At 37.5% G+C, this 18,816-nt stretch overlaps 1 protein-coding gene across 1 annotated transcript in view; it reads left to right on the top strand.

The window, feature by feature from the left end:
- Positions 1 to 18,816, top strand: part of CSMD1 (CUB and Sushi multiple domains 1) — a 1,284,461-nt gene that overhangs the window by 221,858 nt on the left and 1,043,787 nt on the right. Inside the window, exon 2 of the mRNA XM_076332906.1 lies at positions 18,326 to 18,542. Coding sequence (XP_076189021.1) covers positions 18,326 to 18,542 — 217 coding nt within the window. The remainder of the gene's footprint in view (positions 1 to 18,325; positions 18,543 to 18,816) is intronic.

Below are 18,816 nucleotides of genomic sequence, written 5' to 3'. Positions count from 1 at the left end.
AGTTATGCAACTTTGGTCAGCTAAACCTCATATGCTTTTTAAGGCAGTTGCCTAAAGTCTAAAGAGGAGCAGAAATTGTTGCATCCTTTTCCGTAGTATTTACTGAGTGCTAAATTCCAGAAAGATTTCTATTTGTGTGGAAATTTCAATCCCTCTTTAGAGGAGCCTGAATGTGTAATAAGTTTACTTGTCTGAATTTTCTATTATAGTAAGGATTAGAATTTGGAGGAACTGAAGCAACAAAGTTGCAATGACCTAACTAAATATTCTAGAATGTATTTTTGATCATCTGCTACTCTTTTAAGTTGCTCATTTGTGTGAAGAAGAAACATGCTTTCGAGGAGAGAACTGTAAGGACATTGAACTGGAGAATGGTTGTGAAGGAAGATGAGTGGTTAAGTAATGGAAGGAGACTGGATGTGAAGGGGAGAATTTTAAAAAATATGAATATGTGATCAAATAACTAAAGACTATGTCAGAGTGCATAACTAAAGAAGCATCATCTAAATTTATGTATTCTTTTATGTTTTTAATTTTTAATAGACCTAAGGCATATATTTATGATTTTTCTCAGATTTTTAAAACAAAAACCAAAAAGCCCTAACAAATCTTTGCCTTTCTTTGCCCCAGCCTTTGCCTCTGTGGTTCTAGTTCTTCCCCCCAATCCTTGTGAAAGTTCATTGTTTCTTTGTTTTCCCCAATTTGTATGTGTGTGTATAGTACCCATGCACGCTATGAGGATTTTTGGAGAAGCAAAAACTCTCTTTCTATTTATGATACCATACTCCAGTCCAAAGCAACTAGAAGCAGCCAGCACAGAGAAGTCACTGACCCTTCATATGCCTGGGCTGGAATATATACTATTCCTGTGTGAGGATGAGGTGCACACACTCTCTGTTCAGTCCGAGAAACTGCATGAAGCAGACTCTGGTTTAGCTATATTTTCATATAGATAGCAGAGACATACAGTGACTCCATCTCCCAAACACATTTTAACACAGAAAAGATAATATTTTCCTCTAGTTTTGATTTTTTTCTGGAGTAGAACTAGATAAAGAAATATATACTTGCATATCCAAGTGAAATAGTAAATTTTAATATTGGTCTAGGAATTGGAAGAAAACAGCCTTAACATGTCATGTCACTCTCATAAGAAATTGTGCTAGTCAACAAAGTCATGAGTAACAGCAATGAGTGCAATAAAAAAATGTTATCGCTGCAGATATCCTTGATGAATACCACATGAACTCAAATCGAAATATTTGTATGTATGGAATTTCATTGGAAATGCTTTTATTGGCAACTGGTTTCAATGCTAAACAAAGAGGACCAAAAAAATATCTCTGTGCTAGTAGGAAAATTCACCAGGCAGGTTAGTAAGAACATGGCACGGTTATCCCAGAGAGGAAATCAGGACCTTCTCACTTGAAACATTAAAAAATACTCAAACTGAAAATCTCAAAATATTACATTTACTAAAGTTTTCCTTATTTTCAGTAACAAACAGTTTTGTTACAAACACCACACACTTACATATAAGCTAAACCTGAAGGAATATATCACCATCACCTGCAAGCTTATTTTAGAAACAGATTCAGCCAGGTTTCTTAATTGCACAGATACTATGGAAACTCTTACTATTCGGAAATGAAACATCTGCTGGAGGTGCCCATCTACTCGTTTACTGTTCTGCGCAAATGTTTTCATCTTTGTAAGAGGCAAGTTCCTGTCTCTACTTTGGGCGTACATTGGTTTCACAGCTCTGACCACACATCTTCTATACAGCTTAAGGAAAATCTGTGTTTTATGAATCAAAACCAGTTTTGTTCAAGGGCTTTGTGAATCATTTCAGTCACTACCCTTTTTGAAAGGTAAATATGTTCGAGAAGATTATATGTGAAAAGAGCAGTCTCATATAAGTTCTGCTTCAAGGAATATCTTCCCATGATGCAAACTCAGCATTTCAAGGTTTCAGACACCTTCTCCTACTGTGCAGTTGGCTGTTATCCAATTATTTCATAACTTGCTGTGTCTTAATTGACTAACTGAAGAGCTGACCTGTAATACCAAACTTCATTCCTTTGTGAGAAATATGTGTGTTCTGTCTCTATTATTCATATAGTTTTTTGTCTTTGTGGGGAAAGGTTTTCAGAAAAATTACTGTGGTGTTTTACTAAACTTTTTTTGTGGCCTTCAGCAACTTACCTCCAGTCCAGTAAGGCAGTTATATCATTCATATGTGAATGCCAAATTCCAAAATGAAGTTTCCAAGGTCACTCTACAATTCATAGTGTCTGTAAGTGTATCAAAATGGCGTATTTGGAAGAGTCAGCACAAATTAGGCATGCTGTTGCAAACTAATAGACGCTGTTTAGTGAACAGGGTCCGTGAAAATTCAGGACCAGAATGTTATATTCTTAGAAACTATTGTTTCTTACTGAACAGAAAGGATTTATTCATAATAAATTACTGCTTAGTATAGTCTCATGGTGGCAATCTAATTCATGTGCATGTAGTCCTTTCACTTGCTTCCTATTGGGACAAACAATAAGAAAAATATTTTATGCAAATATTAGCTCTGTAAAAGCTCACATAGTATCAATGCTTCATGGGAAGTTTGAAAATCCTCTTTATTATAAATGTGCAGTTCAAGACATTCAGTAATAACTACTATCACTATTAATATTGATCAGCTACTATGACTGTTGATCAGCCTGGCTATTAATAATACTTTTTTTTTGAATTGTCGAAAAAAGGCAAAGAATGGTCTCACAAAGAAAGGGAAATCAATGTATGTTAGCTCTGTAAATATTTTCCATGAAGGCAATAATATCCAAAGGTTAAGAATCATTGATATTCTCCTTAATAATATGCAACTTGTTAATGTCTTTCAATGAATAAGAGAACAAAAGTGTTAAAGCATAAAAACTATTAATTTGATGTTATTCAAAATCTGACTTGGATAACCTTAGATGCTTTAATAGTGCTATGGGGTATTCCCTCTTCAGTGATATCTCCAGGAGAGTAACGTGAAGAGCATAGTGGGTCTGACCGAAGTCCGTCAAGTCTGGTATCTTACCTACGTCACTGGCTAATAGCAGATGCCTAGAAAAACTGTAAGAAGAGTATAAGCATACTTTCCAAGATACACCTTCTTTCTTCTAGATATGTGCACCTGGGAGACTTTCTAAGCCAGAGGTTGTATCTTTTCTTTCAAAATGTTCTGATGGATTTTTTTTTTCTTTTACTAATTTCTCTTTTGCTACAGTCTAATTGCTTTCTTGTTGAAATGAGTTCCGGTGTTTAGTTATGCACTAGGTGAAAATATGTCTCCTTTTGTTTTGAACTTAGCAGCAGAAGGAGAGTTTTGAGTAATGAACACAGAAAAAAGAAAAACAGAACAGAAGAACACTTTTTCTTACCCTTGTGATGCTGTGGACCTCTCCCACTTTCTCTCTCAGCAGTCTCTTTTGCAGGCTAGAAAATTTGAGTCTATTTAGTCTCCCTGTACAGAAGCCATTTCATTCCTTCAATCATCCTTATAGTTCTTATCTACACCTTTTCTGATAAGATTACGGGGTTGAACTTGCATGCAGAACTCAGATTAGACAGTGAGCATATGTAGGGCTTAATGACACTTTCTGTTTGTTTCCTCTAACTTTAATAATCTTAAACATTCCGTTCACTTTTTTGACTCTTACGGTTTTACGAACATATTACTTCAACATTCCATCTACTCTGCAATAGTTGTCCTGAGTCCTAATAGGTAGCTTAGAGCCCATTGCTATGTGTGCAAAATTGGGCTTTGCTTGGGCACAGCGTTACTGTACCTGTGTCAACATGGAATTTCTCAGTATCACAAAATCTTTCTGCAGGTCTTCACAGAGCCTTTCTGTAAAGCAAAGCAAGTGAAATGGCAGCTGAAATTCAATATCTATTGCATCCATCATGCAACTAAACAGCCAAAGAATCTGGAAAAAGTTTTAACAAATACAGTAAACAGACCTTTTCCTTGAACTTTCTTTGATTGCTAATTACATATGCAGTGTTTTGCCTTAGAAGCATAGAAATATCAAAGTAATTAATAGAGTATCATTAAGAAGATCAGATTCAAGAGGAAATAATAAAATGCCTTTCCCGAATAAGTATTTGAAAACTGAAGGAAGGAAGGAGGGGAGAAAGGAAGGAAGAAGGGGAGGAGGAAAGGTGGATGGTAGAATCGGCGTATATGTTGGAAATTCAACTAGTGTTATAGCTGATCTGTTGTGATGTAGCTAGTGAAGACACACTGGTTTATATCAAGTGAAAAGCTGCAAAGCACGACAAAGACAGTTGGCTTGAAGAGGGCAATGCTGAGCTACATCAAAGATATTTAATAATACGCCTGTTTTGTGGATGGCATTTTCTTTTAGAAATGGCACCAAGAGGAGATTTGGGAAGTACAAGTGGGGGTGTCTTGTGTTCTCCAAGTGCTGTGATTGTAACAGGGCTATACTTTTATATGTGACCTTTGATGTTCTCTTTCCTGGCTCTAGTTGTTTTAATGGCTTATAGAATCAACACTTTATAAAGGCAAACATGGAAAAATACCTGTTATATCAAATGGCAAGAATTACAAACAATATTTGCTTAATTTTTTAATAATTTTATTTATAATAAATGTGGTCGTTCATCACCAAATTGTGATTATAAACTGCAGAATACAGTGAACCTTACATTTATTTTCAAAGTATACTAATACTTCAGATATTTCTGTGACATTGTAAGAACATTGTATGGACTGGATGACTCCAGCTGACAACCATACCATGAATTATACAACTTCTTCAAATATAGGTTACAATGACACAATGAAGATATTATTGTTACCGTGTTTTAGCTGAAGCATGAAACAGCATTTGGCTGCCTGTCCAGCAAGCGACTGTGGAAAATTGAATTTTACAGTTTCTGCCACAAGAGCCATATGTTCAGTGTTTTCTATATACATATGATTACATTCCACCCTGAATAAGGAAAGTCGTAGATAGCAGGGTAAACTGGGAGTCAGGTGTGCTAGAGGTAAGCGCTTTCAGAATTTCAAGAGTAAATCATGCAGCTGTAGTCTAATAACTAGTATGATGTGGATTGAATTAATAATTTATAGTTGGTTGTATAAAACCTGTGGTGTTGGCAAGGTTTTTTACTCGTAGGGACAAGAATAATTTTAAACTAGTTAAAGTTTGTTTTATCATAACTGCTAATTGACTAGTCACCTCAACTAAAATAAGCACGTTTTTTTCAAATCACTGCTGTTTTCTCTGTCTTTTTATGTTTCGTAACAGAAATGTTCCTGTCAGATGAGCTGTAAGACAGCATGACATAATGCTCTCTGATGTAACATGAGTGAAAGCTAACATTTTGCAGTCTTATCCTGCTCTTATTGATGGCCATGTGCAGTCTCCCAAAGGCATGTCCACTTCTATTGAGCCATGCTAATTGTTTCCCTCTCAGATTTTGTTTCCTTCTGGAAGCAAGTCAGATATGTAATGAATCTAAACCTACATGTACAGAGTTGATCCTTCTCTCACTGAAGTCTATAGAATCCTTGTCATTGACTTCAATGGGAGTATGATCACACTCCTGGACACTTCAGTACTCAGATACATTGTGTTATTGTTCAGAAAGGCTAGGATCTCAGGATCAACCCTTTCCACCACCCATCACCTCAGCTATTTTAATTAAAGTTAGATCCCTTGATTATCACAAATATCAAAGCTTTTATTTTAGGCCTAGAGAAAGAACAGGCAATGTTGTATTTGTACCTTGCCCAGAAAATTATTTGCATTAGAATACTTATGGAGGAAGAGCCATAAGGATATGTTCTGTGAGTGGTAAATTAAACAATGTCCTAGAGAAACCCATCTCCATGTCGTTTTGTGGAAGCAGTGACTATGAACATCAGAATAGCTCGCAGGTCCGAGGGCAATTCCGCACCACAGACCTGGCACGGACATGGCAGATCAGCTTACACTTCACTCACCCTGGCACAACCAGCTTTAGCAGTGCCAACATGAATAGCGTCTACTTGCTCTGCTGCTTCTGGCTCTCTTTTTCCTGTCAGTCACACGGGCTCCTGAGGATGAGTCAGTGATGCAGACGGCTTTTTCTTTTGTACAGTATTTTATGTAAAATGAACATAACAGGGTATTGCTTGTAATATTCCCGCAAAGGGTAGACCTCTTCTACCTATTTCAAGTATGCCTTAATCAAGGATTAAAAATCCCTTTGAAGCTATCCAGTTCAGAACTAGTCCCTGAGATAGTGCTTGTGTGTTACGATGAGAGGCAGTGTGTGAGGGCAGAGGCCGGATGAAAAGGCCTGAAGGAGCATAAGTTCAGTTTCTGCAATTTTGTATGCTTCACCTCACATAAGTAGTTGAATACTTGGTGATTTTTCAATTTGGTATTTCAAAACATCAACCACTATAATTCTATAAGAAACTATTATGTAGTATAGGCAAACCAGCTCTGAGAAGTACAGTATCTCACAAAGTGTTGCATCGTTAGGAGAAATAATGTCTTTAAGTATGTAATATCATAAATATCCTCTTGCATGTTTTACAGTTCCAGTTTGTACTATAATCTAAGTTTCTTAATTTACTTTAATTCAATTCATTGTGTAAACTTTTATTTCTGTAACCTATCTGAATCATGTGCATGGGCTGAATGTGTTTAATTAGTAAATATATATACTATATATACTATTTAGAAAGTATTATTCTAATCAGCTGTACCTTAAAGCAAATGTTAATTGTATTTTTGTCACAGTTGTGACAATGCTGAATCACACCTATAGTTACTCACCCGATTGTGTTTGTTATTGATGCTGCAAGATGGTGGTTAGCTGCTCCGTTCTGAATATTGCTGTGCATAAATGTCAGCTACTGACATCATGACTCAGGCACAGGAGCTGCATCACCCTCCATTCCATCCCATTGCCCCATTAAAATCAGTAATTACTTTAATACTGTGCAAACTTATCAGTAAGATACGAAACATAAGGTACTAAATTTCCTGTGGTTAAGATTATTAGAACATATCATTTCAGTTCCAGTCATGAATGTCTTAGGCAGCTGTACTTTGAATTTATAATCTCCAGGGAATACGTATCTGTTGCGTCATTCCCACCCTGGTAATGTTAATGTATGTCATAGGTTGTGTATGTTTTGTGTGTGTAAATTTATTAACATCAAAAGAGCAATGAAATTTGTATTCTACACATGCACGTGTTGTCATGCTACCTGTATTCTGATTATATTTAACTTTGCTAATGCTGTAATATTGTTTGCTATTTTATATTGTTAATTTTTCATAGGAGAATTATTCTTATATGTGCATTGCATAGGACAGTAGTGCCCATATTCTGATTTATATAAAATACAAATCTAAATAAGAAGCACAATTATGTGTATGGAAATAATACACCTGTCAAAAGGAATGTTTCATGATTTCTTGCAGTAGATCCATAAAATATCTTTTTTTTTTTACGTGAAAGTTAAAATTCTTCCTGAAAAATGCATTTGTATTAACAAAGGTGATTGTTTTAACACTAAAATCTAATGTAGTGTCATCTGATCTTTCTAAATTCAATTCTTCCATCTTTGAAAATGAAACTTCTCTAATGACTACTGAGGAATTTATTGCCACTCATTCTCTTTCCTCAAGTTATGACTTAGGAATCTAATTTGGAAGGTAGTATTTGTCCTTAGTTGATGTCAGTTGACTCTGCAGTGGCAATTAAAGCACACTGAACTAAAAGGTTCTGTTTTAAATGCAAAGAAAGCATGAATCAAAGTAGCAGAGATGAACAAATTTGAAACCTTTTCTGGACTGATTCTGTGGTCACACGCAGACAAAAAATGCTGGAAAGCCTGCTGGATTACAGAAGTGATGCACAAAGTAATAACTGTCAGGGAAGGAAACATAGTTAAAGTAGACGATGCTCATGGAGCAGTTACAATGAGACAAATGGATTTTTTCCCCGTTTTCAGAACTGGGCTTTTTGATAATATGTTCTTTTAGTAATAGTATAAAACCCAAACTGCTTGAACTGCGTTACACTTTGCAGCCTCATGATGCAGGCATCCAGTGACAAAGATGGTAATAAAAAAACCTGTTGTAAGATCCTGATATGTGAGCAAGGCTGTCAGTGAAGTGGTCTGGGAGAATGGCATCAATAAAAAATGAAAGTCAAAGTGACAATACTGAAGTGATCAAATTTGGTACAGGCAGTTATCCTGTATGTTGCAGGAGTCTGGCAGAAGGGAAACAAAGAAGTCCTCGTCTCATGTAGCTTGCCTACAGTTGAGTTGCTCCTATTCCAGTGAAGCTCAGAATAGAATTTCGATTATTGTCTCAGTATTTCACAAACAATGAAATCAGCACTTTCCTTTTATTTACCTGAGCTATACCATACTCTCTCATTCTACCAGCTGTTGCTAAGCAACTGTAACAGTAATAGTGATTTTTACCTAAAGCCTCAATTTATTTTACTTTATTTTAGAAAAGTAAACATAAAATCCACCATGTCCTCAGTGATCTCCATCTGCAGAATGAGTTTGCATCTATGAAGAATAGTCTTGTTTTAAAGGGCACTAAATCTGTCGTTAGCTCAGTGTTTTACAATATAGGATCTTACCCCCTGTAAAATAACTTTTTTCAGCACCATCTCCTACGTATTTCAAATCTGGTATACAACTTGCATTGTTTTCCTCTCTTTTTAATGCATTTTATTTCCTTCATTTTGATGAATCTTAAAAACAATTGGGGTAAATGCAAAGGGAGAACAAAGAGAGTTTGGAGAACTTTGTTTTACTGGGCTAAAATCATTACTTTTGAAGGAAAAGGGATAAAACAACTTCATATAATCTAGTTGCTTTTAACTAAGAACTTATTGCTTTGTCAGAAGAAAGGACTGTCAAGCTGTAGCCTTGAGAGAGCGATTATGGTATTTTTATTTTTTTTGTCTCTACTAGCCAGTGGCACTGAATTGATGGTGTTGTAGACTGGATTTTTAAAAAAGCATTAAAAGCCCTTTAAAAAAAATGTTTTCCTGCAGAGAAACATATTTTGCTGCATTTTATTTCCCCATTAGCTTGTGTGAATACTGATTTATTGGTCTTTTTGGACATTCCAGTATTGAAAAGGGAACATGAAATATCTTTTTCTCAATTTGTAATGGCAACGTAATCCGGCTGATGTGTAATACGTGTTCCAGCATTGAGAACTTCATTAAAATAAAGAAAAAACTTCTACATACCAGCAATTAAGATGTTTTGCTCTGGTACACAGCAAAGCTACCATTATGGCAGGATTTGTTTCAGAACTTCTTGCTGAATAGTAATATTAATCTTTAGCCTTCAGGGCGATTTAATTTCAATCGGGTGCTGGATAAAGGCTTAAATATACATAGGAAATTGCACACAAAGCTATTGCCTGACTCTCAGAGTAGTAATCTGAGACTTTAAAAACAGTAGCTTCCCATTTCATCAACACAATCAATGACTATATATCCTGCGGCTAGAAGTAAGGTCTGAATTTAAAATGTTTTATAGACTGATGAAGTTGCAGTCACTTTGCGAATGTCTGCATTAGAATTTAAGGTTATTACATGCATTCTAGCATTTACCAACCGTTCGTCTCATGTGAGATGGACCTAGTGAAGGTCCCAGACTGGTCACAGACAAAAATTGCAGGGTTTGAATGGATCTGTATTTAAAGGAAATCAATCTAAATTTTGCAATTTAGTTGCCATTTTTTCTCTATTTTTAGCTTTAGCTGCCAAGCTACAGAGTATTTAATGATTCAGAGGCAATTGATTGTGTTAGGAAGGGTTGAAGCCGGCAGCTGGCAGAGGTGAGGCTGACCCGTCTCCATGCCCCAGATGCAGGCAGTGGCAAGGCTGAGCAGCTTTTCCCAGCACACACACACACAGAGCACACGTATACACCGCATACATATGTATACATACGGACAGCTACACAGATTAGCAGAGGCGGACACACTCAGCACTCACATGACCTCAGGCAGCACCAGCAGCCTCATCTTGTTTCCCCTCTCTGGCTGAGCAGTTTGGAGGCCCACCCACACACAGAGCTGACCATGACTCCCCTGGTCCCCAGTAGCCGCCCCCCCATGGTCTTGTCCTTGGAGAAACCCTCCTGGCTTCCCTTCCACATCACCTGCTCACCAGCTCATTTGGACGGACCACAGTGAGCACTCACACACTCACTCACAGGCCTGCGCTGGCTCCCAGTGCTGCACTGCAGACACACAGGCTCTGGCCCTGGTCCCACCTGGGGCTGGCACTTGGTCACCCACTGGGGTCTCCCCTGTCACTGGCCCCCAGGCACATGCACCCTCCGGCCCACGGTCCGGCCCAGCTGCTGGTACCCTGACCCACGCTCATCCCAGGCTGGTACCACCCACAGGCCCCTACGACCCCTGTGGGGGCACGGCCAGACAGGCCACTATTTACACACGACCAGCTCTGTTTGTCCCCTCACACCTCTATTTTCCCACAGTTGTTCCTCCTCAAACCATCTAAGTCCATCTCCTTCCCCACCTCTGGCTCCTCCCCTAAATATCCCATAATAAGTCTCGTGCAATCCCAAAACGCTCTTCCCCAGCATCCCAGCAACTCCCCCAGTCTATAAGGGATCTGGAGCTGCTCCTCTTGGCCCATCGTGGTGGGTGTCACACCTGGACACTGGGGCTGAGGCTGTCCTGGGACAGCCCCAGGCAAGGGTGTCCCTTCCTCTGAGTCCTTACTTTGCGTTCCCACCTGCCCTCGGGCCCTCTGTGCTCCTCCGGCCATATGGAGATGGGCCTGAGATGGGCTGAGGGCTTCCGGGATGGGCCGGGGAGGAGCTGGGTCAGGGTGGTGCTTGGGCTTCCCCATCTGCCATTGTCTCTCTGTGCTCCTTTGTGGGTGCACAGATGAGCTTTTTATCATATAACCTGACAGATCATTATTAATCATTTCAGATCAAATAAGTTTTAAACAATTTCTCACTAATTCTCTTGAAATGAATTATTTTTGCCTGGGTCCTGCAAAAACATAACATCATGAGTAAATTTATACTGTTCTCATTTCACGTTGGGCTGGGACTGTCTTGAATATGTTTAAATATCTGTAGTATTGAAGCTTTGCCGCATCATTTCTCCCTGATGTTGAAAGGCAGTGACGGACACAGCAAGCAGATGCTGGCACAGTGCAGGCGGCTGCTTTGTGAGATCTTCGTGCTGCCGCTGCCGGCTGGGGCGTACTTCAGTTTTGCCAGCAAAGACGGTGGCTTGCAGTTGTGAATAAATCTTCAGTGATACCTAAATTAAAAAGAACTTTGTACTTTCTGATTTGGTTAATTCCTTGGAAAGTGCTTTTTAATGGTGTTGTGAGGTTTACTTAATAACTGATTTTTAAAGGACACTTGAAGTAACCAAATGCTGTTTAAAACCGTCCTCAGAAAATAGTGCCTTTGCTTCTCTGGCCATTTGACATTTCTGTTCTTGATTAAAGTTAAATTAGGAAATAACAATTTTACTGGGTAGTAACATTGTCAGAAGATAGCTTTGAGATATACTAATTGAGGAAGAAGCGATAAGGGCCTGGTGCAGAACACGGCCAGCTGGCGGCAGGGGCTGGGGCGGGCCTGCAGGCCTCGGCAGAGGCAGGAAGTGCTGGGAGCTTTCAGGGGACATCAACAAACGTAGCATATTAAAAAGCAAAAGAAAAGAAAAAAGGGTGGTTGCAACAAGGTGTGCAACCACCTGTTTATGTCTTACAGCTGTCTACTGTTCCACCATCTCAATTGATGGTGGCAACAATTTAAATCTGTAGTTACCTGTTGTAGTTCGAGAGGAAATCTTTTTTGTTCTATGTATCTATAACACATCTTCGCACTATCAGGAACATTTGGTTTTTACCTTTCTTGTTAAAAGTCATATTTGCAAAACTTGCTGTCATGAGCTTTGCTGCTCACAGTCTTTTAAGTTGCGGCTAATACTCATTGCGATACCGAAGTTCCTGCAAGTGTGTTGAATTAGAGGAGTCATAATTGCAAACGTGAGGTGCTCTGGGGACGTGAGATGCACATTTGAATTTTCTGTACAGGAGGGAGAATTTAAAATCTGTGAAGGCTCTAACCATCAACTTTTATAATTAAGGCCTCACAAATAAGGATAAAAGAGAGATGATGGAGTCAGGGATTCATCATGCTATATATGCAAAGAAAGTGATTAATGCTGTTTTGTGCAGACTGACAGAGGGAGATAATCCCAAGGCAAGGTAGGTGAAGGCACATGTATCAGTGAGATCCCAGTAAGATTTAGGGGCTGCTGGGCCCTCTCTGAAAGCTTTCCTGGAAATAAAACGATAGTGTCCGAGAGCATTGTAGGCCAACATTGTAAAACTAAAAATTATTCTTCTTTTGAACACAGCTGAAGCAAGTAACCTGCAAGACAGCCTTGCTGGGCCAATAGATATTCAGAATATAAAGGGAAGATTAATGAAGACAGCAAAAAATACATATGTTTTGTTATTCCCATGCCTGAACTGTTCTTTGTGGAAAATTGTGGAAAGTTGAAAAATTGGCAGAACAGGTTATGGAACAAACAGACAAAATAAACAGTAATGTGACAAGCACCATGTGTTATTTAGAGTTTAAAAGACAATCAAGGAAAAAATTGCTGCACTGCTAATGTAATCTCCAGCTTCAATTCACCTGAGATGCTCATATTTAAAGGAACCGAGGGGAGTTAAGGAACTAAAAGCTGGAACACCTGAAACTTGTGTTAGGAAACTATATTAAAGAACAGAATAGATTGACACATGGTTAAATATGACATACTGAAGAAGAATCAAAGCTTTATTTTAAAACTTTATGCTTTTCAAACCTATTGGAGTTCTCTGAACAAGTCAGCCTGAATGTGGATAAAGGTGATCAGAATTTCCAAAAGACATTGAAAAAGGCTCCCTGTTAAAGATTGTAAAGTAAACAAATCATGTAGAGCATAAGAAAGTCTGTATACTGCTAAAAGGCTGGCTAAAAGTTACGCCTCACGGATAGGAGAAAATGGCCAGTTTTTACAATGGAGGGAGTCACCATGGCATCGCAGAGAGATCTATGCTGGCATCTGTGTTGTTCATCACACTCATAAATGATCTGAAAAAGGAGGTAAGCAGTGAAATGACCATGATGATAGGAAATTATGAGTTAATGAAGATGAGGACCAATTGTGAAGAATTCCAAAAAAGGTCCTATGTGACCAAGTAGGGGGATGTTGAAGTAGTTGATGATGAAATTCAGAGTAGATGAATGTGATGTGATGCACATAGTTATAAACTGTAGGAAATCTACAGAGGAAAAAAACATAATAAATCCTAATTTTCCATGTAAAATGACAGGCTCTAGCCTCACTGTAATTCTGGAGGAAAGGAATCTTGGTTATAACACATAGTCCTATAAAAATGTCAAGTTAATGCTTACCTTAGCAAAAGAAGAGATCAAATTAGTAGGAGAACAGAAAAAGGATTAAAAATATCACTGTGTAAATGATGTGTATACATTTTCAATATTACAAGAACTTCTGGTATCTCTATCGCATGAAGGGTGTAACAAAGCTGCAAAAGATTCAGAGAAAGGTGATAAAATGGCTTTAGTACAAAGAACAGCTATAAAAAGTAGAAATTTTGAACTGGGGAAAAAAAAGAAGCTGGGACTTAATAAAAGTCAATAAGATGGTAAGTGGCATAGAAAGCATCAATAAGAATCATCTGTATGTGCGCTTTTCATACAAAAACTTAGTGGGGCATCAAGTGAACCTAACAGATGGTAGCTGCTGAACAAACACAAAGAAGGGTTTTTCATGTTTTAGGATTCCCTCTACAATGCGTTAAAGATGCTAGAAGTTAGCATAGACTCAGAGGATGACTGGACGAGTTCATGGAAAAGAAATCTATCAAGGGCTATTAAACAGGAAGATGAAGCTACTGGAATGTGTTCCTTTTAAGAAATCTCTGAGATGCAGATCTTGAAGGGGAGGGGAGTTTTCTGGTGAAGTCTTTCCTAGGTACCTCCTTTGGCTTGCTATTGGAGAAAAGATACTGAGCTGAATGAGCCTTTGATCTGGCCGATGCAGCTGTTCTTATTTACTTATTAAACTCACTAATAAAACTGTAACTCATATTAGAATGTACTTTAAAGAATGAGGGAGATACAATCTTGCTAGAGATCTCTTCTCAGCCTCACTAATAGTTGCTGCCTTCCTCTGTAGCTGCAGAATGGAAGATGCTACTCATGGTCACAAGAAGAATAAATGTGACTTCATTTTCATTATCATGATTGTTTAAAATTTCTTTAGCATCACTGACTTTACTATAGTTAGTTTTGGCGCATTTTATAGTTTGTTCAAAATGCATATATCTTGCAAAAATTGCTTTCTATGTAAATATGTGTATGTATGCATATACATCTGTTTATATGTATAAATATATCAGTGTTCCACAGAATACCTTATGAATTACAAGAAGAGAAGTGGTTGTCTTTTTTCTTGTTTCTTGTAGAAGCATTTGAAACTTAAAAAAAAAAATTAATGAATCTGTATTTGCTAGTTCTAATTATTAGATACGGTAAACGGTGGGGAGGGGAGGGGGTTGGGGGTGTGTGTGATAAAATAGTCATGATAACTATAAAGGCCCAGGAAAATAAAAGTCCAATATTTAGAAAACATTTTGTAAGTTTGTATTTTGTGAAGTTTATTCAAAATCTTATGGCAAAACTGTACTTAAATTCTACTGATTCTTAGTGATTCTACCACCCATCTGACCTCAGCGTTTAAGGGAAAATTGCAGTGTTTTAAGTTTTCTTTCTCACTTAGGGGTCACAACTGAGAAACATTGAGCCTGAGCAGGTGAAAATAGGGCTGGTACAGGATATGCAAAGAACCTTTCTAAGCTAAAATACGGCTGAAATCAGTGTAAATAATTTTCAACTACAAGCCAAGAGTGTCAGTTTTCTTAAATTACACTTTTTACATCATAAAGTTAAAATAGCTGTCCTGAAATATCTTCTTACAGACAACATATGACAGAAAATGAATGCTAACAGCATAGTTTATATTCATATAAACAACAATGTGGTGTCATACTAATAAAATTTTGGCAGTCTAATACACCTTTAATATTAAAATAATTCAGTGTACTGATATTGTACTCAATCAATGACTGCACATCTTGTGAAAAATGGCAACATTTATTTTTTTATTTGACACAAGGGTCAGAGCTAAAGTGAATTGTATGGGTAGATCTTCTTTTTAGAGTGTATTCAGTCATATTCAGCCTACATTCTCTTCTGTGCTTACATTCAGCCCAGCAGAACTACTTAAACTCTGCTGATATTAATATTCTTTTAATATTTTCTTGTTGGTATGTTCAGTTTCTTTACTTTGTTGACCCTTTCTGCTATTAAGGCACCCATAAGAAACAAAATATTCTTAATTAATCTCATCAGTGTCCTCTTACTGGTCTGTGGTGTCTCTGCAGTCAGAAACTGCATTTTTTGTGGGATATTGTATTGCCAACTCCTATCTAATTTGCTGCCACCTGTCACCCAGAAGTCTCTTCATTCCTGATCTCCAAGTATACCCTCTTACTGAAACTCTCTTAAGTGATTTCGTGCTGAATTTACTCCCTGGCAGAGGTGTAACATTTGACTGTTCTGAAGGTTTTAGACTTACATATATTGACAAAATAAATATTATACAGATAGCAGCTGATCCTTTTTTCCCAATACTGCTCTGTTAACATGCTTCATCTCTTAACCGGGCAGGGACAGACCTAGAAGGATGTCAGTTTTCTGGGCCTGCACAGTTCTTAAAGTCTCTCTGAGTATTGCTTAGTTCAGAAGAGAGATCCTCTTTGCAGTTGTCAGTGTGCAGCAATGAGATTGCCAGGAGTTAACCGTGTATTAAATTTATTCTAGGATTTTTACCAGGGTTTTTACTGAACACTAAATAAATAAGTATGTATTTATATATGCCCATATAAAATTAAGAGCAAACCTAAATAGCATTTCACAGTAATCATTTTCCTTTATGGTTCTCCTTTGCCTTGTGTTTCTTGGGTACAAAGTGAATAGGCAGCATGTTTATGAATAGTTTCAGAACTGGAGGGATATATAAACAGGAGAGCAAAAGCAAACTGGAGAAAGAAAGGACTATGGGGTGGTAAGAAATGCTTAAGTTAAACAGGGGTAAAGTGTTGGCTGCCTTGTTTATCATTAGGTTTTGTTTATTTTCCAAGAGAATAATGCACAATAACTTGAATCTACAGTAAGGAGTACAAAACACCTTTTGGAATAAAACTGAGAGCAATCACTGACAGTTGCAAAAACTTCTGCGAGCAGGTAGCAAGCGCCTCTGTAAGGAGGCTGCTGGGCTATGGGCATTTTGGGGGTGGGAGGGCTCACTTACCGCCCCAGCAATATTCAGTTGTATTAAGCCAGCTGTAGGGTTCCCTAAGAGATTGGGGAGGTAATTTGTTAATCTTCCTGGAAGTCAGAAATGTAGTTTACATATGGCATTTCCATACGCAATTACATATGTTGTATTACATTCTTTATGCACCAGAATTACAAATTTCTGCTCCTAAAAGGTGGCTCTGTCTTTGGTAGATTTTAGACGAATTGCTAACTTGAACTTGATAGCTCTCCTCTTTCAAAACAACCCTTTCACACTGAGTGGTGGGAAAGCTGCTGTGCAGCATGGCTTGCAGGGGGTACTTGATTTACACAAACCAATTTCTGGATGTTGGTGACATGAAGTAGCTCATTAGAGTATTAGGGTGGTGGGCTGTCACTATAGTTTTCCTTTTCTGTTTTCAGAATGTTATTTCTGTAGTAATTAAATTATTTTAAATTGCTTGTGACACTTGTATGACATTTCCCCTGTAGTTGTAGGAAGCGGAATACAATGCAAAGCATCTGCAAGAATGCTGACAAGTTACAGTGAACAGTACATAGCTGAAATATTCATGCTAAGTTCATAGTGTAATAGGTTCCTTCTTCAAGAATGTCTAATAATACCAATATTTTATTAAAGTAGTATGAATCAATTGGTAAATATACTAGAGAAGATTTTTACTTTAAATGCCTCCTGAATCCCCATAGCCTTCATTAGAGTTTTTGTTATATTTGAAATTTAGTAGAAAATTATTACTTACTAGTTCTTTAGTTTTAGCAGCAAATCCCTTATATTAAATCCATTTTATTAAGATTTAGAAACCTCCCACAAGCATTTGATAGCACTGCTCTGAAAGATTCAGTCTCAGAGACCTACTGCTGGGAAGTTAAAATTGCAGCCTGAAATACTTTTCTAGTTCAGGTATAACAATAAAATGCTGGGATTATACTTGTTCTGAAGTGCTTAAAATGCATGTAATAATCCAAGCATTACAGTGCACAGAATGTCCTTAAACTTTTATCTGTTCAAATATTTCATTAACGCTTCTCTCCAGCTCTGAGCCAGTACAACTATTGTGTGTGGGATTAACAAAATCAAGTAGGAAATTAGCAAGAGTGTTGCACTGTAAGTCAAGGTTTCTTGCTGAGGACTTCCCGTTAATGAGTTACTATACCCTCACAAGGTCTGTAAGGTGTACAAACCAGACACAAATGCCTGCTGAGTAAACCCTTAATGTTATTTTTTAAGAATCCTAAAAAAAAAACCAAACACGTGTCTGATCACAATACACACGACACTAAAAATGTTATACCACAGAATTTTTGCTATGTTTTTGAAGTATAAAAATCTTAATGATGGTTGCAACAGAATGCGTAATAAATGTGTGTCTACATTTTGCTCTCTGTGTTGAAAGTATGTTTCAGAACAGCAGAAACTCTATTACTTTGGTATTTGTATAAAAACTTTATAAATGGCATTCACCAAAAAACTCTGAATGCTCTCTGGCATTAAAACTGTCAGTCTGTTGAACTTATGGCATCAAGGCTAATGCTTAAATTTCACATTTGGATGAATAAGTCATACATTGTTAATACTACATAATCTCAAATAATGATTCATTGCATAAAAAGATGGTAGGTGTCTCAGAAAATCCAGCATTAGGGGTTTTGAATCCAGAGGGAAGAGTGGTATAAATGCAATTTTATGTAGTGTTTGTAATCTAGAAAAAATATTATAAAATTAAGTTTACATATAGTTACTCATGTAAGAATATATACCGGAGGAGGGGAAAAACACCAAAATACCTATTTTCCTTTCTTCTATTTCAGGTCAGAACTGTGGAGGCTTAGTACAGGGACCAAATGGTACTATAGAAAGCCCTGGATTTCCTCATGGTTATCCAAATTATGCCAACTGCACTTGGATCATTATCACAGGAGAACGTAACAGGATACAATTGTCATTTCATACTTTTGCCCTCGAGGAAGATTTTGATATTTTGTCAATTTACGATGGGCAGCCACAGCAAGGCAATTTAAAAGTGAGGTAAGGTAACTTTTTTCTTTCTTAATTTCTTTCTCTCTCTCTCTCTTTACCTCTGTCTTTCTCTCCTGAATATATGTTCTGATGATATGTTACAACTACGTTGTGTTTCCTTAGTTCTTCCCCAGCCAAGGGGATAGCAGTGCCCCAAGATCTCACAGCAAAAGACATTAATCCAAGTTTCAGAGCCTTATGGCCCTAGCTTGTGTACCAGTAGCATCAGTCATACTTAAAATTTGCACAATTCAAGATCAGTTTTGGTAAAGGCCCTGAGCAC

This window comes from Aptenodytes patagonicus, chromosome 3 (genome assembly GCF_965638725.1).
Source record: "Aptenodytes patagonicus chromosome 3, bAptPat1.pri.cur, whole genome shotgun sequence".
NCBI lineage: Eukaryota > Metazoa > Chordata > Aves > Sphenisciformes > Spheniscidae > Aptenodytes > Aptenodytes patagonicus.
Note: the sequence above shows the minus strand (reverse complement) of the source record. Positions and strands in the feature narration are given on the sequence as shown.